The sequence below is a fragment of the Centroberyx affinis genome, unplaced genomic scaffold, assembly GCF_046629955.1.
Source record: "Centroberyx affinis isolate AG114_WGS23_722 - 3 ecotype Tasmania unplaced genomic scaffold, CSIRO-AGI_Caff_v1 ptg003475l_1, whole genome shotgun sequence".
NCBI classification, from domain to species: domain Eukaryota; kingdom Metazoa; phylum Chordata; class Actinopteri; order Beryciformes; family Berycidae; genus Centroberyx; species Centroberyx affinis.
This window is the reverse complement of record NW_027281435.1, coordinates 663,980-690,198: the sequence shown is the minus strand read 5'-3', so window position 1 is coordinate 690,198 and position 26,219 is coordinate 663,980. Positions and strand designations below refer to the sequence as shown.

The following is a 26,219-nucleotide window of genomic DNA, read 5'->3' as shown; positions in this document are numbered from 1 at the left end:
GTTGATTTGTTGGTTGTCAAAAGTGCTCCTTGTGCCGGCGTGGAGGTGGAGTGAGCGGGAGAAGAGGGTGCATCTTCCAGTGTTCCAGTCCTCATCACCGTTCCCCCGTCTCACCTCACTTCACACATGTGCAGGACGCTCTCACCGCAGCCCAGTGTTGAGATGTCTCGGTGGAAATTGATATTCTGTCTCATAAGATCTCATTAGATTAGTTGCTGTCCATGTTTAATCAGCTCATGGATTAGGTTTCCAGCCATTCTATTGACAAGGCTGTTTTGATAGGTTGTAGCTTGTGTCAGTAGTGGAGGGGACTTGGGTGATTTTTTTGTTGTTTATAGAGGAGGAGCTGGAGGAGGAGCAGAAAAGAAATGTTTCAGCAATGCCAATGTGAGATAATGACTTTCTGAGGCAACTATAAAAGCCAGTGTTTGAGATAGAGTGGCTAGTAGGCAGAAGGCATTATACACTACACTTTGCCTTTCCCTCCTTGGCTGCTGATTACCAGTCTGCACCATGCTTACAGGTATATGAAATAAGGTCTTTTCTTACAGTATGCAAACTTTCCAAGTGTAAGTTTAGAAATTCTGTCCTTCCTTGTGCCTAATGTGAGGCCAAATGTTATAGAGATTTGCCATAAATGTTCATCTTATTAGTTTAGTTTAGACTGTTGTCCGCTTTGGTGAACCATTTCATTCTCTACCAAGCCACAGGCTGCTGCATTTATTGCTTACAATAAAAAAGATAGCTAGCTATTAAATATGAAAACATCAACCTCCCTAATGTCTACCAAGCAACATGTATGCAGTGTGTGATGATATGTGAATATGCGCACACATGTGCAGAACGCCGGGTTCATACGGCTTTGTTCTCGACCTCCGACCTTGAGCCTTTTTACAGCCCCCACAGTCATGGCCCTGATCTAACTGTGGGTCTAATCACTGTTTACGTGGTGGACTGGCTGATGGCTGCACACATGGATTTGCCTTTACTTTCATGAATATCACAGTATTCACCATCATCCAGCTCGATCACCATGTGACATTTGAACCTTTGTCTCCCAGCCTGTATTGGTGTATTGGTGCCCTTGTCACATTCAATAGGTGATAGTCTGTCCTCATCATCTGACACTCCATGGTGATAAATTCATGATGATGTATGTGAAGTGTCTGTCAGTCAAATGGTGTGCTGTTTGCACTAATGGCTGTTTAAGCTCAGGCTGAGGTGATTTTATTTCATCGTCTGCTGTTTGCAATATTGAAAAGAATCTCATCTCCTTTCATCCCCACTTGCTGCTTTATCCACTGCCTGTGTTCCTTTTGTGCAGTTTCCTCTTTTGCACAAAGTAATAGAATATCAGTTTCCCTTTCAACCTGAGCTATACAGAAGCTAGATTGCTTTGTGCGTCACCATCAAAACACAGACGGGAGCATTGCAATCCACTTGTGCTCAAAAGTCTGAAACCATCTTGTCTCTGTCTTTGCGTTAAAAGACGGGGTTAAGCTTTTATCCTATAAATATGGCACAAAAATCCCACAGTCAATGACATATTCATTCTGAGGCCTGCATTAACATAAAAACGAGGGCTTGTTATACACTGAAATTTCAATAAAAAGAACACAAAATGCATTTAATGAAATTCAGATGCTGGGCCCTAGCTCCATGAATCTCATTAAATGAGCTTTGTGCTGTTTTTCCATCTTCTCTTTGTAGAGGAGGTCCTCCAGTGCCCTTAATAATGTGGCAGATTTCATCATATTCCTGATTTAAAGAGGACAATGTCTGTCTTGTTCACTTGTTCTTTTCCATGCCCAAGCCAATCTCCAAAGACGTACCCGCATAGTTTCTGGATCTGGCTCTTGATAATAATCTGTCCTGTGGTGCATTTTCTTTTAGTTACCGAAGTTTTCTTAAGGTTCCCCACTAACGCACGCTTTTTCTCTGCCTCCCCCCTACCCCCCCCTTCCCCTCTCTGTTTCTCTCTGCATAGGATTTGGTTTCATAACTTTTGAGAGTGAAGACATCGTAGAGAAAGTCTGTGAAATTCATTTTCATGAAATCAATAATAAAATGGTAAGTCCACTCATTTTTTTCAATTCCAGGTGGGTGTTGAAGGATTAATATTTGATTTCTTCTTTCCCCTAGTGTTAATAGTGGAGGTTCTGTGTGTACGTGTGTGTGTGTGTGTATGTGTGTGTGTGTGTGTGTGTGTGTGTGTGTGTTTCATGGTCTTATGCACAGGCTAACACACACACACACACACACACACACTCTCTGTGGGTCTCTGGGTCTCGGGGATGGGAAAGCAGTGGTGTGTACTGCCCACAAACCGTGAAATTGTGTGGCTGAGTTCTGCCTGTCAGGCTGAGGGACTGGAGAGTGGAGCCTGTCCCTCTCTTTCTGAATCCCCCACCTCCATGCTCATGTGCATTTGAGCACACACACACACACACACACACGCACACACACAGTGGAGCTGTCCAGGGATGCGGCTGAGAAGTTATTGGCAAAAGCAGAGTTCATTAATCAGGGATTAACACCTTCGACAGAGTCCCAGTGATGATTGTTATATACACACTGGTAATACGGTCATCTTGGAACACTCTGCAGAGTTCAGTAGCAGTTTTCCAAGTCATCATGTCACTTATGATAATTGACAGGAACCGACCTCAGTGGAGTGACTGTGACATTAGGTCCTCCTTCACCCGGTTCCACCCACCAGGCCTCCTGAGGGATCCTGCGTCATTTGAGCGCTTCTGTGGACTGTGATTGACTAGAGGGAATACTTTTGTCTATCTGCCAGTGGGACTCCTACTCTCAGTGTGCGTCTTCACTCTCCCCCAGCCTTTCCTGAGAGCGAGTGACTGACTGACTGGCTGTGTGACTGACGGGACCAGTGTAGTAGAACCATGTTCACCAGGGACTGGCCCAGGCCATGTATGACCCCAGTACACATCCCTCTGTGCCTCTGCACCGCATCACAGTCCACGCTCAGGGCTGCAACCAAAAGCGAGACAGGAGAGAAGAGTGACAGAAATGTCTATATGAGTATGGAAAATGTTCTGTACCAATCAAATGTCTCAAATCCTTTGTCATGTGTGCATAGCATACTGTAAACACCACACAAGAAACACACAGACATGAAAGGGCTCACATCAGTGCATCCACATTCACACACACACGACAAAACAATGCTGTCAATTCTTACAGTTTCAAAAACTAGGGTGTATGGACTTGAGTAGAGTATGGAATAGGTTGTTCACTTATAGTATGTATAGCATTTATGCCCAGTTAAAACCAAAACTTTCAAGAAAAAATGTCATGTTCCTACCACTATATTTGAAAACAGAGTTAGAGGAAGAATTATGATTTTTTGAAGAGAAAGACACTGAAAAATCCACCCTCATTTTCATGTGAAGTACGTGGAAGCAGGCGTGTCACAGTTTAACACTAATGTTGGAGGTGTGTGGCACTGAAGATAGTCATTCACACAGAGCTGATCCACTGTTGCTGTCACAATAACACATTTTTACCTTAAAAAAGTCTGCCAAGCAAGGTGTCCCAGCAATATTGTGATACCAAGGTACAAATAAATGCTCTGTTTTTCCTCAAGAAAGCACAACACATTTCACTCACAATGACATTTTGATTACTGTGATAACTATACTTTTGAAGTTTAGAGGCATATGTTAATATTACTGATATGTAATATGTCTTTATATTAATGATGAGATAATGTCAGTTCCAGAAAAGAAAAACACATACTTTAAAATCATGAAGTGAAATTCTTTAATCTTTACACACGGTAAAATCCATGTCAGATGTCCAGAACAAATTGTGAACAAGCAGAAAAAAAGAACAATAAAATATGAGCTTTCTAGCACCAATAGAAACTCAAATACAGCTACTCAGTTGCATTTTCTTTTTCAGCACTTGTCAGGAGCATTGTTCCTTCCATCCATGCACTGCAACAAGGAACTGGGCTGCTACTGCACAGGTCCATGGACATGTGCATGCCTATTCCACACATTACTTCCAAGCCACAGAGTCAGAAATAAGGCATCATGCTTACTTTGTTGTAACGTCCGCACGTGGTTAAACAAGTTGTATTTCCAACTTTTGTCTGTACCTGTTTTGATTACCTTATACCAATAGGGTCACCATTATCTAAATCTATTAAAACAGGAAAAAGGATAGGAAAAAGGAAAGATAGTCAGCAGTGTCCTGATCACATTTATGTATTCATTTATTTTATCTTGCTTCATTCTCTTTGATTACTCATTAGATTATGCATGCTATAACAATTATTAACTGCATTTGCGGCACAACATTTGTCATGACTCTGTTACTGCGCACAGTATGAGTGCTGCACTACTATTGTGGCACCAATACACTGCGTAATCCTCTGTGATATTTCGACAAACAGTTTCATTTTTCAGGGAGTACCAGGCCCGGCCTTCCATTTCCTTTCCTTGCACTGGTTAGGGACATCGTACCTTCCATCCATCTACTGCAACGGGGAACTGAACTGGGTTAGTTTATTATGTTGTGCATCATTCTCTTCAGAAGACTAACTTCAGAAGAGGAGGAATGAGGAATAAAAGAGACTTCAAATGCTGCATCTGAATAGGGCTATTTGTCTGTTTTTGAAAATGACAGATGGTGAAGTGTCCCCTAGGAATGGAGTTTTTTTTGTGCTGTAATGAGATGGGCCAAGGGAAGCCTCAACAACAGAGACACACACATATATATGAAAAAGAGAGAGGTAGAAAGAGAGAGAGAGAGAGAATTATAGGGTGTTCAGTATCTTTCTCTTTCCAACCACTGTTAAAGTATCTTGCCAGCAAGATCAAAGCTGTCTCTGTAGCATTATCTAAGGGTCTGTATGGAAATTTAACTTGCTGCAGTTATGATAGTTATTAACTTGCCACATCATGATAGTTATTATTATTATTGTTATCAGTCAAAATTAGTAAACTGCTGCTGATGGGCTATATGGAGCCTACAGTAAGTTCTGATTCATATGACGGCAGCTTTAGTGGTTACATGAAGCCCTTCCCCTCACAGAAGATGACACATGTTGAACACCATGTGACCCATCTCTGCAGGAGTCCCAGAAAACTAAACAGACAAGGCTAGGATGACGCAGGGTGCCATGTGAAAGGGCATAGCAAGGGCCAGTTTTCTGAGGCTCATGTTACCCTCTTGCCAACACCTGCCCTGGATTTCCTGCCCCACACACAACCATAAAACACTCTGTCGGCTTTTGCTCCTCTGGTGAGGTTTAGGAGGGGTCGGGGTACCACTCCTCAAAGTAAATGTGCCCCTCTGAGCTTCAACAAAGTGCTGACATCTGGGGATGTAGACAAAGAGAAAAGAATGAGGAGTGAGGTAAGAGCATTTTTCAAAGACACTTCAGGTTTTACCTGAGCGGCTAAGAGGAGAGCAGTGGTTATCCAATGTCTGGAGCACCGGCGCACAAAATAAAAAATGCGTCCTGTCTTCATCCTTATGAAGTACTGTACAGAAATAGACCTCATCCATCCTCCCTATGAGTGTTATCTAAGATGGTTCCTGAATAATTGATGCGGACAGAAATTCCACCCTGCTGGGGAGGGTTGCGAACATGCAGGGCACCCCACCTTCTCCTCGCCTGTCCTCTCAGCGGCTTTGGCAGCACACAGGGTCAGCGCCCATTCGTATGTGATCTAACAGCAGTGTGAGTGACCCTTTAGGACGTGGTCAATCACCCTGTGTCCACGTGCTGACCGGGCCTCGCTCTCAGGAGCACTTCCTTACAGTCCCTGTGAGTTCTGCCTCATCTATTATTAAACAGAGGGTGCATAGGAAGCAGTTCACAACCTGTCCCACCAGCCACACTGACGTACACATCTGTAGGTTTGCTCGGGATGTGGTGAAACTATGGATGACACTCCCCAGGACCCCACAGGATTATAGGAATGTACTTAACCTACAGTAGAAGTTTCCCTTGACTAAACATTTTGGAGAAAAAACAATAAAATGGATTTGAGTTTTTGATAATTTCCTACACCATCCATTCCATCTATGTGAATGTCTAACAACCATAGTGAACTAAGGCAGCACTTCAGAGATAATGACAGGTTGTAATGCCCCATTTCCAAGGCAGGAATCCCTCCATCATTCCTTAAATCACAGCTCAACTCTCTCCCCACCCTGCCTTTATGCATGCATAGCTAATATGATTTCATAATAATACCTATCAAGTATTGGCGCTGATGAGAGAGCAGTGTGCCATTAAAATGGACTCATATTGGTTTTAGTCAAGTGCTTCAAGGTAATGTTCTTTAATGTGTCATTTTTAATATTCCACAGTAGAGAATGATCACAACAGGAGGGAGGAATTTTCTGTAAGTCGTCAATTTCTCACTATGTCCCCATGACATGACCAACCAATTACTGCACTGAAGAGGAGAGTTAGCTCTCTCTCTCCCAGTAGCTGAGTGCAGAACTACAATACAATACAGTAGTTAGGTAAGCCAGTATTCAGCCATAATATAAAGATCTACTGTATGCATTGCTCTGAAACAAGCATAGGTTCTGGTTGAAAATGTAACATTGACAGAGGAAAAACATTTCAACATCATTCAACCCATATTATTTGGATACAGTGGCATAATGTTTAGCAAGTTCAAACATCACCCGAGAATGTCAGATGGCAGACTTGTCTTTGATTTTATGAATGCACATTGGCAAGATTGGTCTATTCTTGGTCTTTATACCTATATAAAATACCTAATAAGGAGTTTGGCTTCACAACAGCTTCAGACCTCCGTGGATTGCTCTCATACAAGTCCTGAACTGTGTGTAGTGGGATATTAGACCTTTCCTCAAGAAGGAAAGCCTCTAGTTCTTTGAGGGATGAAGAAGTAGAAATCTACTTCACCCTCTGCGCTCCAGAATTTCACCTAAAGGTTTAATGATGTTTAGATCTGCTGATCAGGAAGGCCATGGAAGTTGTTTGGCTTCATCCTGGTGTTCATGAAACCACTCATGAATTTGTTTAACAGTGTGTTTGAGGGCATTATCATCTTGAAATATGTGAACATCATGAGGGAACAGTGTTTGCGCGATAGGGAGCCCCTGGTCTTGTAAAATGGCCTCATATTCATAGACATTATACGACCATGCAGAGCAATAATCTGACCTAATGAGTCCCAGGAGATGACTGCCCATAACAATGAAGGCATGCTTTGGCTTTCTCCAAATGCAAATCCATCCGGGGATGTGGTGAAAAAATGCAAAAAGATGACTCATCACACCATGTTACTTTTTTCTATTGCTATTTCTATTTCTATTGAGTCCATAGTTTTGTGGTGTTTAGCAACTATCCTGTCAAGTGTCTGTCTATCCCTGTCAGTGAACTTCAAACTTGCTATCACTGTTCCTGTTTGTCGATGCAGTTCGGAAGTGTGTCATGGCGCCAGGTGGGAGATTTCGGAACCCACAAGAAATTCCCACTGGTTCAATTTTGACGAAACTTGGAGGGATGATGCAATTTGGCACTTTGTTCTGGCATTTATGAAATATACGGATTGGTCTGATAGAGACACTATAATTTAAGGTCAGAAATTAAATTGAAAGCCCATAAGTGTTACACCATCGGTTCAGTTTTGATGAAAATTGGAGGGATGATGCATTGCATTATGGTCTATTGAGGCTACTGATGGTGGGAAAATTGGTCTCTCTGCCTCTTCTACAGTGAATTTTTCCCATGGTGAGTCTAGAAAGAAGCCCCCAGTCTTTGATTGTGAGGGACTGACACCAAAACCTGACGTTTACCATTGATGTTTTAGATAGTCAAAAAAAATCTGCCATTAAACTACATTGTAGCTGCACTGGATGTGATGTCTCTATGTGACAGTGCATCATCTAAGTTTGGCCAGTTATCCACGGAAATAAGAAAAATACAGCCCCAAACAACAAAATGGACCAAAAATGCGAGGTACATCACCAATAGCAGTTTTTTTTTAATAGTGTTAAAGTGTTTGAGGGTGGATTTATCCTTTATTCATACTTTGGTAAGGTAACAGGGCGTTATAACAACTGATAATCAAGGCTTGGGGAAATTATATGATATAAAAATATATAAAACACTAAACCATCTCCACAGGTTTGTCTGCATAGGAACCAAAAAAGCATTATCTGAATGTCTCCCAGAGGAGTAAACACAGTAATATTGAGGGACACTAAATAAAAAGGTTTGGGTTTTGTAGATGAATGTGTTCATCTTTCCTTTAACTGAAGATTATTAATTTAGCTCACAATATTAAAAAGCCATTTTGACAAGACATCTTGACAGTTTGTTAAATAAGTTATTTAACTAATAGCATATGATAACATCATCTCGACTACACACTGAGAGATAGGGACACAGCTGGCCTAGTGTATTTCTTATGCTGTAATGTAAAATATTGTTAAATTTATAGACTCTTGTCTTTCAATGCAACATGGTAAACCAGTATGTGCATGGTCCAAATAGTTCTCAAAGTGCTCTGACTGCTGTGTTATCCTTAGTGCTACATGAAAGAAAGACACACACTGCTTCCAAATAGATACTATAGGATATGTCACATGACTAAAATTAAGAAAGCAACAGGTATTAGTAATCAAGTGAAACTAGTTTGTAAAATAAATGACATAGAATGACCCAGAACCTCCTCACTAATTGGTTGCAAAACATCCCCTACATTTGTATGCTGTGGACCGATTTTAATTTCGTATAACTTATGATGGCGTTGTCAAAATATCTGCTGTCCAGATCAAGGAACTGAGTTGTGTTTTCATCTTACACACCCACTTTTGGTCAAGACACAGTCCCCCTGTGTTTTCTAATGTAAAATATCCCTTATTCCGCTGAATGACATAGCTTTACTGTTGAAAATATTGTTTGAACTGAGTTACAAGCCACTCTGTTCTTTAAATAACCCACAGTGTAAATTTGTGATCGAGTGCTAAATGGTTGTGAGAAGCTTTTTCTCTGAAATGAATAGTCCTACACCCCCGTGCCTGACATCGTTCATTCAGCGCCCTGACATTTCCAAACTATTCACTGTATGTGTTTTGACTGTTCAGCTGGGAGTGGGAGCCGGAGTAAATGAATCACACTGTTTCCTCTCTTCAGTCTGCCAGTCCACTGATGGAATCCATTCACTAGTGAAGTTAACAGTAGCACTGCATCTCCCTCCTCTACATACACACACCACACCCACAACACTCATCCCCTAAGGACAGCCACTGCCAGTCCATCCCGCCCACACACCTTCCCGCTACACCCACAAGGTTAATATGTAAGGGAGATCTATTGAAAAGGTCAGAAGCGGACCATTTCTCCGCTCTGTGTCAGATGGTTTCACACACACACACACACACACACACACTCACACACACACAAAGACAGCTGTTTGTCTTAATCCTCATCAGTGGGTTGTTGTAGGACTACAAACAGGATGTACAGCAAAAACAGTCAAGCAACCAGTGCTTCTGAGATTTTGCTAATGCACGTGTGTGTGTGTGTGTATGTGTGTGTGTGTGTGTGTGTGTGTGTGTGTGTGTGTGTGTGATTTATTGAGTGGATCAAGGTCAGCCACTGGCAGATTGAGGTACTTTTGAAAGACTAATAACCCAAATTAACAAAATCCTGATTTCATGAGACGTTCAGCTATTGAAATGAAATGTCACTACTTGCACATCATTCGGTCATATTAAAAGACAAAACATTCTGCTGTGGTGCTGAATAATAGAAGAAAGAATTCCCTTATATCACCACAACCTCATCTTTTGTGTTCATAAGAGTTAAGAACACATGAAGACAGCTAAATATAAGCATCAGTCGAGACTGCGGTTCGCCCTCATTATGCTCAACTTTTTGATTAAGCATGAGTATCAGATGTCAGCATGTGTCTCCTTATACCCATAAAACCACGTGTTTTGAGGTCATTTCCTGTTGTTGGATTGGATTCGTTTTTTTACTCCTAACGAACAGCACTGCAGTTTTCTTGGAAGAGGACCAAGACCCACATTCTCAGGTGTTTTTTTTTTTTTATATGCACCTGAGTTCAAATGACATTGTTCTCACCTGCTCAAACTAACCAAACTAAAGGAGTAAACAATAGTTCAAATAACCCTCTCAGGCTTGCAGTGAGTTAGCCTTCCAAGCAAACACATGCAGTATTTAAAATAATTTTCAAACAACTCAAATAACTGACAGAACTGAGAATTCACTTCAGCTCAATTACAATTGCTCAAAGTGCAGGCTCGACTGTTCTGCCTTCCATTTCCCCCCTTGATTCCTTCATGGGCTATAGGTGAAACAAATTCTCACTGATAAGCTATCGACTGTATCAGTGAGCTAGAAGAGAAAACATCTCAATATATGTTGAAAGCACACAAAAACAAGTTCAGGTAACAATACCTTGTCAAAGCTATGGCACGAAATCGCTTCAACAGCTCAGCTGTCTTGCAAAATGTGTGTGTGTGTGTTTGAGCCTCTCAGGTCTCCTGGGCGCCCTTTCCCCCTCAAAACAGTGTAACTTTCCTGGCAATGAGGGCAAGGCAGGTTAATGGGGTGTCCCTTTTCTGAACAAGACATAAATGGTGCTCGAAAACCTTCATTCACAATTTCATCATTACCTTCCAAGAGAAATGGTGGATCACTGTACTTTTCACAGCACAATTGTGACAAGCTAGACAAGCCGTAATTCAGGACGATACTTGCCCCACCTAGCAGTTGAAACGAGAGCCCAGTTTGCATTTCAAAACAGCATGTAAATGAAGTGCTGTCCCATAGTTCATGTGGCTAAGGGTTGAATCTATACCACCTTCCACGTGGCAGAATTTGAATCTCTACAATCACAACTGCTGCACTTTTACAGTGCTTTATTGTCAGGCTCAGAATTGTTCTGCGGTCCTCTCTGTTCTCTTTTTCTCTTTCTTTGGCTTCGTTCACCCTTTAAAGCTTACAGAGCTCCACTCCTGCCTCCCTCCCCTCACACACTCCTGTGTTTGAAGCGGATGAACTCCCACACACTCACACCACCACAGCCTCTGGCTCCTGGCTGGTTTTAAATCCATGACAAGGAGCCCTCTCCCTGAATATCAAAGACCCAGATCTGAGAGCATGTAGGTATGACTCACACCCGGGACTGTCTAACTCCCAGCAGGCTACTTGATCGGCCAACTTGCTGGATGTGGCAGAGGCTAGCGGAGGGAGCTGATCAGATACTGTCATGTCTGCGGTCCGGGCAGAACTCAGCCGTTTTGTCACCCAGCTGTGTGAACATGTGAGAATCCCAGCAGTGTGCTGAGATTTCTAATAGACCCATTTGTCCCACCCGGTTCCTCCCTTCATGCCGGGGGTCATTCCCTGACGATAAGAGCTGCTGTGCTCTCTCCTGCACAACGTCCAACCACGCCGGGCTAGCTAGGAGGGCAGAGGAGCAGTGACAGCTACAAAGTGGCTCTGGCTGAGGAAACTGTGTACTTGAGTTGGACTGCTTTAATCGAAGGGCCTGCTAGCAGCAACAAATCACAGCTCTGCAACACAACAACCGTCCCTCTGAGATAGAAACTCTTTCCATTAGTGCTTACATTTACATTTACATTTTAGGCATTTTGCTAGTACTCTAGCAAAATGCCTTGTTAAAGGCTTGGTGTATTTGCATTTTTTAGCCAATTTACTACAATTCACATATACTTTACATGACTACCGATCATTTACCAAAGCATGCCATACTTTTTCAGGTGTTAAAATGCAATTTCCCCACCTTCCAGGCAGATATTTGTTTCCAGTGATTTCAGTACACTACAAAAATCAACTTGCAGAGACTTGAAACTTGCTTGAGATTTATTTTTTGTCAAAGTTACTTTATCGTTGCATGGTAAATTTTTTTAATGCTCTGCACTGATTTGAAAAGTCTACACATGCTGGTGGAAAACTCTAACATGCGGGACTTGGAAGTTGGCTGCCAAAAAGCATTGCATTTGGTCGGAAAATCCAAGTAAAGACAAATGAAGACAAACGATAAGCAAACATGGGCATCATGAAAAAGATTGAGGGGGATTTGGCTTCTTCTTGCTTTAGAAAGTTATTATATTCTGGCTAACTACCAAGTACAAAATTAGTTTTTCCGATTTAGCGATAGCGCATGAATGCTCCTCTCTGTTGCCCTTAGAAACCAACACAACAGAATGTACTCCACCTTAAAATCCATGACTTCTAAACCCGGGCATGAATGTTAGCTGGAGCAGCAGAGAATTTTTAAGGTAGATTTATCACCTGAACTTTAAAAAAAAACAAAAAAACAGGGAAATCAAGTAAATATTAAAACATCTAACAAAGTATGGTATGCTTTGAAAAATGGTCAGTAGTAATGTGATATACAGTATGTGCGTGCATTGTAGTAAATGGGCTAAAACACTGATATGGTCATTTAAACTATTAAATTAACATAGCACCTTTTTCACAGATATGAACTCTTAGTTTTATTTCAATTCGGCAACTTGCACCAGCAGGTAGTTTCTACTACTGGGTATGTGTGTGTGTGTTCATGTATGCTTGTGTCTGTGAGTATGTGTGTGTATATCTACATGTGGGTGTGTGTGTGTGTATGTATGTGTGTTTGAATAGTAATGTGCACCCCTGGCCTGTCAGAGTTGCGAGCCTATTTGTATGGATGCTGGGCTGTACCTGGGCTGAGGTGTACACAGCGCTGGCGCAGCAGCCTGTCTTGTGCAGCAGGCCAGGATGACATGTGAATCGCAGCAGCCGAGAAAGCCCTGCTTAAGTGGAGGCAGTGGGGAGAAGCAGGCAAGAGCCAGGAGGCAAACAGACAAACAGATGGACAGGCCGATGCCAAGCAGGCAGTGGAGCAAATAGATTGTGCAGCATGGTGAACAGAGTCAGCCTACCAAAGAACAACCAGCAGACACAAGGCCATGCTCGCCCTGTCAGCCACTCATGCCTCTCTGTAATTCGTAAAGATAGGATAGATACGTGGTAAATAGGACTCTCATCCTCATCCTCCTCCTCCTCATCTGCCCCTGTCACATCCCTCATTTGATATGTGTTATATAGGAGGAGGATATGTCAGTCTTCCAACATGGGAAATGAATGTGGTGCTGCAGGTGGAATTGGTCCGCTGGGCACTGGGGACCCGGTGAAAATACACACACACAAAGAAAAAAAAAATATATGAGAAAGACAAAGAAAGATGTGAATTTTACCTTCTTAAGATTTAAAACACACTACTTCTTTACCAACTTCAGATTCAAACCTTGGCAAGACTTGGAGTTAAACAAGAGTGACAACAGTGAAACAGTAGATCCTTGAGTAGACATCATGGTGAAAGGTTCTTCCTTTTGAGACTGTTTGTGTTTAGGTAAAACAAAAACACCACACCTCACAGAGATACTGGACATACCGCCACACAGTGGGACTCTTATAATGGCACTGGGGAACAGAGCCTCTTCTACCTTGATGGCTTGGAAACTCTAGGAAAGTATTTAGCTTGTATTTCCCTGGGGCATTGGGCACATGCTCACTGGAGCAATAACCTTTGCTTTAATGCAGGAGAAACATGATTGTAACTTTTCCTCTGAGACTTTCCTCTAAAATGTGAGGTGTTCAGATTGAGTCAGCCTTGTTTTTCTTTTATGGAAAACATCTAGCGTTGTGCAAGTCAAATAGAATACCACCTTAAAGAGCTGAGACAGCGCTGTCAGATCTGTCTGGTTGTGTGTAGCTAGGGAGTCTAATGGTTTGTTTGTGTGTGTGCGTGTGTGCGTGTGTGTGTGTGTGTGTGTCTACATAGGTAGAATGTAAGAAGGCCCAGCCCAAGGAGGTGATGTTTCCGCCAGGTACGCGGGGGCGTGCCCGGGGTCTGCCCTACACCATGGATGCCTTCATGCTTGGGATGGGCATGCTGAGTGAGTAGGACACAACACGCATGCACACAAACCAACAACAAACACAAACACATACTCCTGTCAGCACCTCTGTGCATAGCAAAGTAATGGCTAGATATAAGTGCTATAAATGTAATAAATACACCAATGAAATCTCAATTATACATGATAGAATTTTGTCATTAAGTAGTCGATGTGAGACTTGGAGATATTTTTGCCAGGTAAATTGTGATATTACTGCGTTACATCCATTACAAATGCACACATTATACAGTATTGTACCATGGAAAATGATTTGAAAACAAAAGTAAGCAAGTAAGTATTAAATATATACTGAATAACTCATGCTACAGTCTGAAGTGGGCAAATACACAAATGCACAGACAAATCACACACACACATACACACATGCACTCATGCACACACACATGCACAAACAAGCAGTCTGTGTGCAGTTCACCGCACAGCCTGTCTGTCCGATCACATCTCTTTAACCCCACTACCAAGTGTGAAGTTAGTATTGAGGTTTTAGGTTCATCTTTGAAAATCACATTATAAACCAGATTTTTAAGCAGTTTGCAAATGAAAAAAATGAAAGTGAGCTTTAACATTCATTGAGGGACCGAGAAAAAAGCATGTCAGGCGAGCACACCATTCATTCATCCATTTCTACCTGCTAAAAAGGCAACTTATGCAAACTCTGGTCTAGATAGCCCCATTAGATGGGCGCTGCCCCTAATTAGGCTGCTTCAAGGTGTGCCATCAGTGGCCACTGTGGTCTATTTCTGGTCCAGTCTGGTACAGGCTGCCCCTGGGCATATAGGAGCAGACCAGCACATTAGCAGACTAAATGAAGAGGAAAATTGGTGTAATGTCATATTAAGGATTCATCACTGTGCCCCCCTTAATGGGTAATGAAGGGGACACACATGTCAGGGAGAGATCTCATCTACAGGGACCTCAGCTGCTGGCCCACCCCTCCTCATTACCATCCAGCCCATGCCTGTGGCCCTTTTTATTTAACACTACCACACTCTCTCCTCTGTTCTGTGTAAATCCCCCCCCCCCCCCCTCTCTTTCTCTCTGTCTATCTATCTATCTATTTATCTCCTCAGTTGCATAAACTATCAGGGTTATGGCAGGGCTGACCTTTCCATGAGACTGATTATATAATTGTTTGTGGTAAAAGTGTTGGTAAGACTGGCCAAGTGCCTCTGTCAGCTCTATCTAAGTCGTTCCCAGTTCCATCTCATCTGTTAGAAGTATTTAACAAGCACAGTGAACTTTTCAGAACTTATTACAGACTAATGTGTCTGCGTAGAGGAGAGCACTCTCTCCCTCCATTGGGAGAAGGCAGGCAGAAAGGCAGTGATGTGCTCATGTGAGAATATTAACAGCCAACTTGTTTGGAGACACTCTTATCTAAATGAAATTGGAACAAGGACAGCGAAACATTCCTTTATATAATTTGCATTTGGAAAAAGGGACCCTAGGCTCATTATTTAAGAAAGTGTAAGCTTCTTTTGTGCCAAATCTCATTAAAGCCATCCCTAGCTCCTTTGTTTACTGCCTCTAATCGAGGCATTTATCTTTATTGTGTTGTGCCCGATGTATGTTTGCTGAAATTAATACACATTTGAGCCTGGGCGAGGTATGGGTGTACCAGATGGATAATTGATTTTAAAGTGAATCAGAACTGTTGAGCCATAAAATAGGTACATTAGCATGCATATTAATAAGGCAAATAAGAGCGCTAAGAGGCCGCCACCAGGCCAGGCACAATGGCAGGCTTTATTTACTGAAATGGCAGCAGAGACAGCAGGTTCTCCTTTCCTTTCCTCCCCCCGACACACTCTCTTTCTTCTGTCATCTCTTTTTCTTTTCTCCCACCCTCTCGTTTCAAAATATGTGTACATGTGCACATACATATATTCATGTTATATTTTTGGTGTGTGTCTGTGTATGCATATGTGGTCTCCCTATGAATGTGTTTGAGGGGGATAGCACCCTTGGTTCAGTGCTCCTCTCCTTTGAAGTCCATAGCTAGTGGCCCCAATGACATGCAAGCAAATATATATGTGTGTGTGTGTATATATATATATATATATACATAACAGATCAATAGCTGACAGTGTCTACCCCAGTATACATCTTTTTGAATGTAAATGAGAATTTCATGAGTGAGTAGCTTGAGATAGTAGCTTAAGTTAGGATGTATTTCACTCCACTGTCGCAACACTTTCATCTTTTCTCTATAGCTGTCTACTTAGACACTCAACACACACAGCTGCAAATACTTCTCTTTAGTAATGTGACACCCATTGTACTGCAATAAATTAGACTAGGAAAGTGGTTTCACCATTTCAGGAAATTTTGAAATGAGGGAGTGTGAGGAGCTACAGAACCTAAGCTGACAATGTTGGTTTGGTGCATTTATTCTGTTTGACATTATGACAGCCTCAAACACATAATATCCTATATTTTGTGGTCAAATCTGCTCTCCATTGTCTCATATCACAGCCCTTTGCAGACCAAACAAAGGGGGGATTTGTGATAGCCATCCATCTGTAGACATAGAGTCCTAGTGATAACTTCTCATCAGCCCCTGATAGAGATTTTTTTTTCCATCCTACCTCATCCATACCAGGTCGAGGTTCCCCTCACCGCCTCTCTAAGTTCCCGTTCCTTCTGCCTGCAAGAGAGGGGAAAGGGCCTGGGAGAGGCATTTTCTCATTGGGTCAGGAATAAATCGAACTTTTTCATGGACAGCAAACACTGATTAGATATTTATTACCAAGGTCAACCTTTCTGATTCCAGCTGGCGCAGGCTCTGAGGCATACAGAGCATATACACACACCCCCACCCACACACACACACACGCACACGCACTCACACACGCATGCATGCAAAGCACATTTTTGTTGTATTCACACTCTAGACACTTTTCACATGCATACAAGTGCACACACAATTCCCGGGCTGAGGAAGTGTCTAAATGGGAATCAGATATATTTACAATGTCTTGGGATGCCGGAAGCTACACTGCAACACATGGTTAGTTACAATACTTGCTGTAGAACTGGGATGTGCTATAGTATATGCATTGTACAGTTAATTGTACCAGTTAGAAATGAGAAATATCTCCTCTAGTTGTATTTTATCTCTCCAAGAAAGCACCATTAATCTGTAATGTCCACAGGCATATGCAGCCCGAAATTAACAATCTAGACATTCAGAGGGTAATGTGTAGGTAGCCAGTTCATCAGGCCAGTAGATAGCTAATGGGAACCGGCAGGATATTTAAGCCTGAAACAGGTTTCTGAGGTCAGTTTCTGAGGTTTAGCTTACACACTATGAAAAAAGACTTATCAAGGTGGGCTCCGGTGATTCATTCCTGGCCTAAAGGACTTCCTCTTATTGGCTAATTCAGTCCAGACTTATGGCTGGAGGTAATAATAGCTTGAGGAGAACAGATAAAGGCTGAGACATATACTCTAATTAGAGGGTTAATTATGTTTATATTACCTTTGATGGTACTCAAATTCTCACTGACTCACTCTCAGGCTCACTCACTCACCCACCCACTCTTCTCAGATATCTTGTTTTGTCTGTATCCTACTTCCTAGCTGCCTGCTACCTCACACCCTGTTTCTCAATATGTTGCCCACAGCTGCTTCTGTCTGAAAACTGTCCAGCTAATTAACTGGTGGGTCTGTGGTTGTAATAAGAATCATGACAGCAGATGAACAATACATCTGCTGTGCTTAACTTTGTAATGACACTGGGCCCTCCGCAGGCCGCAATGCACCTCTCCATCCACCCAGGGATTGTGCACCTTCCACACAGGCCTGGGCCATCCACAAGGACTTTGGCTTGCAGATGCCACTTCTTAGTCACGTTTACCATCCTCAGCAAGTTCTTTAAGCCGCCCCACGCTCATCATACCTATTAAATAGATGTGATTGCATTTTACCTTAATTACTCACAAAATCATCTTCAATTTATAGCACTAGTTTGTTCCAGAGGTCTGCGTTCACAAGATGGGTCTCTCCATATCTAACACATTTTTATACAATGGGTAGTTTCAGCTATGTAGTCTGATTGTTTAAAGATGCGTTCTACCCATAAAGGACAGCTTGCTGTGCATCGGCATCCAGCAGAAACTTTGCTCCAGCAGTCGAAAACACTGCACAGCTTCAAATTAATGCCATGCTGGAGTTGCAAGTGTTTCGTGAGATTGCTGCCATCAACCCCTTGCCCACAGCAAGGGGTTTACATAAATTGCATCTAGCTATATTTCAGCTTTAACCTCTCTGCCATGATTAAAATGCACAGACCATAAACAGACATTGTTGATCACTATATCATTGCAAGGCACCTGCTGTGAAGTGTCGTTACGCCGGGCCATAAAGAATTAGACAGTTAAGAGCCAATAGCAGTGCAGTTTGTCTAGAGCTTGCTAGTGTTTTTGGGCTCCAACCAAACCCTAATCAAAGATGACATGTGGATAGAATCAATATTCATGAATGTGTTATGTAGCGATACTGAAGCTCTTGTCCAGGTCTCTTAAATGTGTTATAATGTAATGAGACACTTCATCCATGTCATCATTCAATCTGTGTCACTCGCCCATCTTTCAGGGAAAGGAGTATAATGTGTTTTAAATTATAAAGTTTGTGTAAAATATTAGCAACTTTGTAATATTAACAAATGAAATCAACAGGTCTGCCTTCCTTCATTTTAATCACACAGCATATCATAATCATAATGCAACAGATCAGGAGAAGAGGTTATTGTGACTGTGACCAGTAACCATTGATGGGGATTGGAGAGAAAGGAGGGCAGGGTGGTGTGTTGCCTCTTTTTGAGCTTTGTAGCATGGAGCAAATCTTGCCTAGAGCCACTGACACCCATACAAGCTTTTGTATATGAGGAGTTTTGCTTCAAAATGAGATACCCACAGTTTTCTAAAAATGATACCTACTCTGGGGAAACAATTTAAAATGGATTATCATAGTTTTCAAAGGAAAGCAGGTAACACAAGTCCTTGTTTGACACAGTGATAACACTTTTACTTTTTTGGTGTCTTGTAAACCCATGATGGTTGGGCAGTTTGTGTGCATGACACGAAAATAAAAGAAAATCATCATTTACAGTCTGGATCCCCTACAGTTTTAGAGATAGTCAGTGATGAACTTCAGGTAAAGATTTGATTTCCAAAGTGTATATATAGCATGTTGGAATAGAACTATTCATAGGTATGTGGGTGACTATGTGATTATGTGGGAGGTGTGTGCACGCTATATTGGTAACACATATCTATACATAATCTATACATCATATCCAATCCAATCTATACTCTGTGGTTATGTTTTGCACCTTGAAAACCTAACCACCTTGAACAAAGTGATGCCTATTCCAATGATTTCCTTTCCCTTTGTTTTCAAAGGTTACCCCAACATTGTGGCAACGTATGGGCGTGGATACACTGGATTCGCACCTAGCTACAGCTACCAGTTTCCTGGTGAGTCAAAGAACTTCCTTGAAATGTCAGTCTTAGAGCTAATTTTGTTATGCACACTCAAGCACACTCACACTCACACACACACACACACACACTCGCACGCACATAGACACACACGAACAGTCATGAATATACGCGTCAGTCACCAGATAATCTGCAGGGTTATAAGTGTGTTGCGTGTCTGGATTTCTGAACCAGCTGCTGAAAGCTGACGTACAGTGAAGTAAATTGCTTACTCCTTTTTATCCCATACTTGAACACTACCATGACCAAATGTCTAAAATGGAGGGAGTATTTTCAGGTTCTCAGTCGATCGTGGCCCAATATATGCAAATCCATCTGTGAAGAAGCAGAAAAATAAGTACTACTTTGTGTAGGCAGATTTGAATTCCATTTTTTTAATGTGCTTTTTATAATGGAAAATGAATTAAGTCATTTTCTGTGTTAAAAGTGTTGACTCAGATTGCTGGGCGCTGAAATGGGAGTCCAAATGGGAGGTATGCAGTCTGGAGGTGAGCAGCTGTACCTGTCTGCAGCAAGGCGGCCTGTGTTGCCTCACTTAGGCAGGCATCCCGTCGATTTCATGCTTTATTTAAGGACTTTACACACACTTTGTTTGCCTTGCCAGACATCAGTCCTGCCACTGATAAGACGGAATGGGAAATATCTGACAGCAGCTCAGATCTCTGTAATAGCTTTGTGAAATAGAGTCAGGAATAGTAACAGAGGGGGGTCCAGCTGTTGCCACCTGCAGATCAGACATATGCTAGATTTATACTTGACCACAACGTCATTCGTGGGAAGAAAGGGAATAACGTTCACTCCCTTCAGCATGGGTGAATATGAGTAGTCTACAGGATGGGTGAATTGAGCATTTTGTTGTTTGTTCATTTACTAGAAAAATGGGTATAATTCAAGAATAGACTGACCCTGTTTCCCTGATAACTGAATTGACAGGCTGGAATTGATATGAATGGTAGGTGTGAACGGCAAATCATTGAAAACAAGAGGCACTGGGTTCATCAGAAGACTAGAACAATATAGGGAGTACATACCCAAAATGGTATATAGCATCGCCCAAAAAGAAGCAGCAAATGTTCTGTTTCCTCAGACAAATCTCTTCCTTCTGGAGTATGAATCCAGCCTTAATCTTCTGTAGGAAAAATTCTAACAAGATGGTAACTGGGATGCAACAGGGGGAGAGGGGCGAGTTTGAAAAGGAAAGGGAGGATCAGTATTTATCCCTGCTCTGTAAATGAAATCCTGGTTAAACATGGATTTTTAAAATGTTTACTGTTTATGACAAATTAAAGGCACATCACCTTCCCCAAGGCTTAATGTATGATGCTGTCTATGTTAAACTCAATTTAAAGAGTGTGATAAAGCTGTATGATTAAAACAGCATCCTCTGGGCTTGCTCTACTCTTGACAGGGTAATTGGATTTTTTAATGTATGAATCAAACTCCTTGTCCAAATTAAATAACCTCAGGCCAAATATTGACTAGTGTCCTTCCTTACCGAGATGTGGGAAGCATCCTCCATTTAAGATCAAAGGCTTTTTCTCACTGTACACAACCACTCTGAAATACTTAATCAAACATGCTTATAAATAACTGGAAGGGACCCAGCAGGTTGTAGGGGTTTTCTTTAACACCCAATAAAACCTCAAAGTTCCACTGTTGACAGAAAACACAGTGATGAAGCACTGAATAAAGTAATAAAACACTATGAGAAAAACACAGAAAGAAGAGAAGAAATATCTCACCTCAAAACAAACAAAGCTGTCATGCCTCAAACTGAAACTGAGGTCAAGTACAGAACAGTATTTAACACATAGCAATAAAATATGCATAACCTAAACAAAAACTGAATCTGTCTAAGATTTACGCATGTTAAGAGGCGGCATATAGCACAGCTGGATAGACTCAAAGGAGATACTGACACAATGGGTGTCAAACAGCATCTGACACCTTAGCACCCCAAAATGAATCACCAAGTGCATTGAGTAACAGTAGCATATATTTCTGTGTCTGTCTTTGTAAGACCTGATGCTTAAAAAAGTAATCCAGCATAGCACAGATATCAGCAACCTTTAATACACTTAGAGGCCCTCAAATATTATTAATCCTGTTCATGCAAATCAGATTGACCTGCCTTGTATTATTGAGCATTGCATGAATGAAACATAATAGTACTGTATTTAAACTGCCAGTTAAAACTATTCCTGGCGGTGAAATAACATACACTTAGCAACTACTGCTAAGTGGCCAAGTCTTATGAAACAACCCTACCTATGATGTACAGAAGGTGTACAGTATAAATACACAGTTAAGTGGCATGATCTTCAAATCTCAAGAAATGATCCACTCCAAATCCTGACTCAGAAAAGAAGCCTTAACTTCACCAAATGCCTCTGTGGCACAACTAGGTGCAGCTACTGTGAAGGTCAGCAGAGTGCAAAAGCCCCACAGCCAAGTAACACAGAGTTACCTGTTCTTTTTCCTGACTCATCAAAAGCACTCATAAATGTTTTATTCACTTCATAATGTGAGAGGAGATAAAAACAAAGATGATGACCAACTTAATTGCAGGACAATAATGCAGCCAGTATATTATCTACGTTTTGAGGATGAGGCGTGACAGGGCAGAAATATGGGATATAGGAATGTAAGGAGTATGGGACAGTGTCATACCTTTAGACTGACAATCAGGCCACGTGCTTCTGGTTTACTGTAAGTAGCTGTCACCCAGTTTAGTGAATACCATAATAGTTATGGATTCAGTCATATACCTTTTGAAATATAAAGCAATTTTTCTACAAATAGCCTCTTTGCTGTTGGAGGATAGCAATCAAATTGTTCACAATAGTTATAATCTTTCTGGAGCGATGTTGTGTTTATGAGCCGTTTCTTTTATGCAGCGTCTTTATCCCATGTTCAGTGTTTTAAGAATGAATCCATAGGCGGGTTTTATGATTCCCTAAAGGAAAAGATTAATAATTGAGGGAGGAATGAAGGATTTGATGAAAGAATGTGCTCAGCACTGTTTTTTTTATATCCCAAGGAGATTGCCCAAGCTGCATTTCATATGCACTGCTGTAATTACACAGCGTTTACCGTGTGGTGCCATCGTTTTAGCATCATGCTTTAACTAAGAGTTAACATTCAAAGTACTATGCTGCACACTCCAGTTGTAGAGCTGCTGAACTTAGCAACGAACAAGAAGACCAACTATATGTTTGTTGTTTATTTATTGCAATATTACAAATGGTAAGGAGTTCTAGTGATCAACAACACACCAAGAATAAGATATGTTTTTATAGGTTAGAGCTGCAAAACCTGTTACCTTAAATATTAAACACAAAGTAATGGCTCTCTTCTGTGACAGTGGGTACAGTTACAAGTGCAAGGCTCCGGTTACTGGGAATATTTAACATAATTTCAATAACCTCCAATAACCCAGGTTTACATATATTTATTTGTTAGGAGGGTTAGTTTATTCAGAGAGACTTGTGACACAATGAGATCCAACCTACAGTCACCTCAGTGCCAGACAACAGATATCAGAACATTTTGTCAGATTGTGTTGATACACATAGAGGACTTTGATGCAAGCAGTAGTATTGTCACTGTCAACTGAAAGCAGAAGAGGCTGTAATATATTCATGCAGCAATACAGTGACATGTGACACATGAGCGTTGCCGTTTTATTTGTGTTTGCATGGAAACGTACCTACTGTTTATAAGATGAAGACACCTGGCACTTGTACGAGGAGTGATACCACCGTCAACCCTAAAAACACCATTCCCTTGGACTTGGACTTGTGATGTTCATCTGCTGTCATCATGTGGTTTTGAAAGAAAATAAATCCACTAAAAGATATTCTACACTTTTATCTTGAGTTGACGCTCCACCTTCATTGTCAATGCCTGAACCAACCCCCTTTGAACTGAGTATTATCCTTTCTTTTACTAACAATCCCTTGCACACCCTCTCATCTTATACATAGCTGATACAACTGCACTCCCCAAGTATAACCACACCTTTCAACATTTTGAAACAGATTCACCCTTGACCCCACCTCCCCCATAAAGCCAAATAGCCTCAGATATTCTTTAAATATGATCATGTCAGAGAAGACAAATGTACTGTATAAGTAAGTTACCCAGAGTTGAGGTTACTGTTGAAAAATGTACCTTTGAAGTAAAATGAGGCACAAAGGGACCTCACAGTCAAAGGGAGTGTTGATTTTCAGATACCTTCAAAAGAGAAGAATTGGAACATTTTCTAGAATCTCAGCTGTAGAAAGGAAAATTCTTTAGTGTTATTGAAATTATGATCCTTGCCTGGATTGCGATCATTAATGGGTAACCAGTGGCAGTCTTTGGTGACGGGAGTGAGGTATTCATCTCATCTGCTTGAAGCTGTTTGGCTTTCACTTTACTGCATCAGACACATTTCTCGCTTAAGTTGAAAAATTTGCAACTTGAGCAAATGCTTGTTCCTCAATTTGTGCCACCTACAGCAAAGTTGCATACATCTCACTCCGGTGCCCTCTTTTCATTGACTTTCTATGCAAAGCAGAGCAACGCACAGCTGTGAGAGAGCAGGAGCGTACATTATTCTTGCTATGCAACAGTCTAATTAGGGTTAGCTAAATGATAAAGTTGAAAATAAAAATGGACAAGAGAAAGTAAGGAATTGCTCTGTATGCTCTTTAAGAAAAGCATGAGGAGCCCATTCTGAAAACAGATGATGTAGCTAAAGTAATGTTACTCACCGGGGAAACTGTAAGAGGATGGTTACTTCCCTCCAAGCAATTGTTTCTCTGTGTGACATTGATGTAACGCCCAGCATGGCTATTTCCAACTTGGCGTGCCCAGGGGAATGTCCAAAAACCACGTCCAAAGCGTGAGGCGCCAAGTTTGGAGGAGACACACACCTGACTCGACCAGACCATCAAAATAACTGAAAAAAGGGTGAAGGCGATTCCAAAGAAGCGTCCTGTGTGATCAGGGCCTTAGAGTTTGTTGAATTCTAGTCTTATGGTGTTTTTTAAGATAACCATAAGCTAAGAATGTAGTGTTAAAAGCCGTCATGTTAAAATGCATATGGCTAGAAATAAAAAGAGCAGTATATCCATCACAATAGCAAAGTTGTGGCAGCTAAAGTTGATGAGGAAAGAGGATGGAAAATGGTAGTGTGCATACGTAAACTGTAGACAAGTCAGGGATGTGACTAAGCTGTAGAAGGGAACATTAATAGAAGGGATACACCCCTCATACATTCATACAGTACAGTCTATTGTCAGCTAGTAATGTACGCATACATCCACAGTTGCACAGACACACACACACACTCAAGATTGCCATATTCATACAAAGACTCAGTTTCAGCAGCTGTGCATGAAGGGAAAGGCTGTAGGTGGAGGGACTTTACCAGGAGCTTCTCTCTGCTCTCCTGTCTTCCTCTGTGACTCCCTGCCTCCACAGCCGTGCCCTCTGAGCCTCCCCTGGCATAAATGACCATTATGGCTCCATTAGGGCTGCTACTAGGAGGTCATTATGCTACACTGAAAAACTAGGAATGAAGATGTTAGAGGGGTCCCATCAGGGGAGAGAGAGAGAGGGAGAGAGAGAGAGAGAGAGAGAGAGACATAGCACTCAGTCATCCAGCTACCCCAGATGTCATGACAGACAAACAGCAATTCAGGTCCAGTGAGTCAGTCTCTTAAGTAGAGAAAGGATGGAGGGAAGGAATGATTAAGGAGAGGAGAGGGCAGTGGCAAGTGCAGCAAGGGTACAGTAAGGACAGAGGGGTGGAAGGTTTTGGGGGCAGTAGAGGGGAGTCAGGTTAACACTCAAAGCTAAACTATCCCGGCTGTTTATTAAAAAAAATGTCATTTGCTGCAGTTACTGCTAACAGAAAACACATACACATACACATTTTTCTCTCTTTCTCATGCACATAATAATTATCACTGTGTGTGCAGTGTTAGGTAAGGTTTGTGGTGGCTGGTGGGTGGGTTTTTCCGTCTGTTTTTCATGTCTCGTCACCACATCCTTCTCTTGTCACACGCATCAGCTGTGTCAGATGTGTTTTCTCGGCAGATAAGATGTGTGGGATAGCACTGTGGTAGCCTCCATCCCTCCATATCTCCACCTCCACCAACAGTCCCTGAGACTAAACAGCACACTCCATCATACCTAAGCGACAGAAAATGAAATTTCAAAAGCCTTAAATCGGCATGGAGTGTCTTTCTCCTCCTGTGTGGATGTAAACAGGACTCGGCCCAGCAGGTGATTTTGGATTCCTCAGCCTCTGGTGCTGCTGAATATGAACACCTGCAGGGTGGCCTGGTAGGGCGAGAGACAGTCCCATATCCGGAAGATGATAGGTTCGACTGCCATAATGACCAGTATGCCCGTCCTTGTTGAATTGTCCTTCTGGTCAAATGCATACCTTTATGTTTGTCTCAAAGGGATATGCAAAGAAACAAACTTATACTGTGTGTACTTTTCAATTTAGGTGCTTTAATTCTTGAAAAAATACTCCTCAGAAACTTATAATTGATATGGATTTAGCACATAGCTTCCAGTGCCTCCAAAGTGCACTTAAAATGCTCCAAGTCATTATCATAACTTTCTGTTCCCATATCTCTTTCTATGGAAAAAATCCAAAAGAGCCAACCTTCAGAAAATTGTTGCTTAGCGCCTTTTGCCATTAAAATCCCCATTGCCAGTTTGAACTGT

General features: G+C 41.7%; 1 protein-coding gene across 3 annotated transcripts in view; it reads left to right on the top strand.

Annotated features, from left to right (window-relative positions):
• The window catches only part of msi2b (musashi RNA-binding protein 2b), a 237,082-nt gene that overhangs the window by 173,330 nt on the left and 37,533 nt on the right, over positions 1-26,219 (top strand). For all 3 annotated transcript variants that reach the window (XM_071539599.1, XM_071539601.1, XM_071539600.1), the window contains exons 8-10: positions 1,988-2,070; positions 13,848-13,962; positions 19,392-19,466. In XM_071539599.1, coding sequence (XP_071395700.1) covers positions 1,988-2,070; positions 13,848-13,962; positions 19,392-19,466 — 273 coding nt within the window. The remainder of the gene's footprint in view (positions 1-1,987; positions 2,071-13,847; positions 13,963-19,391; positions 19,467-26,219) is intronic.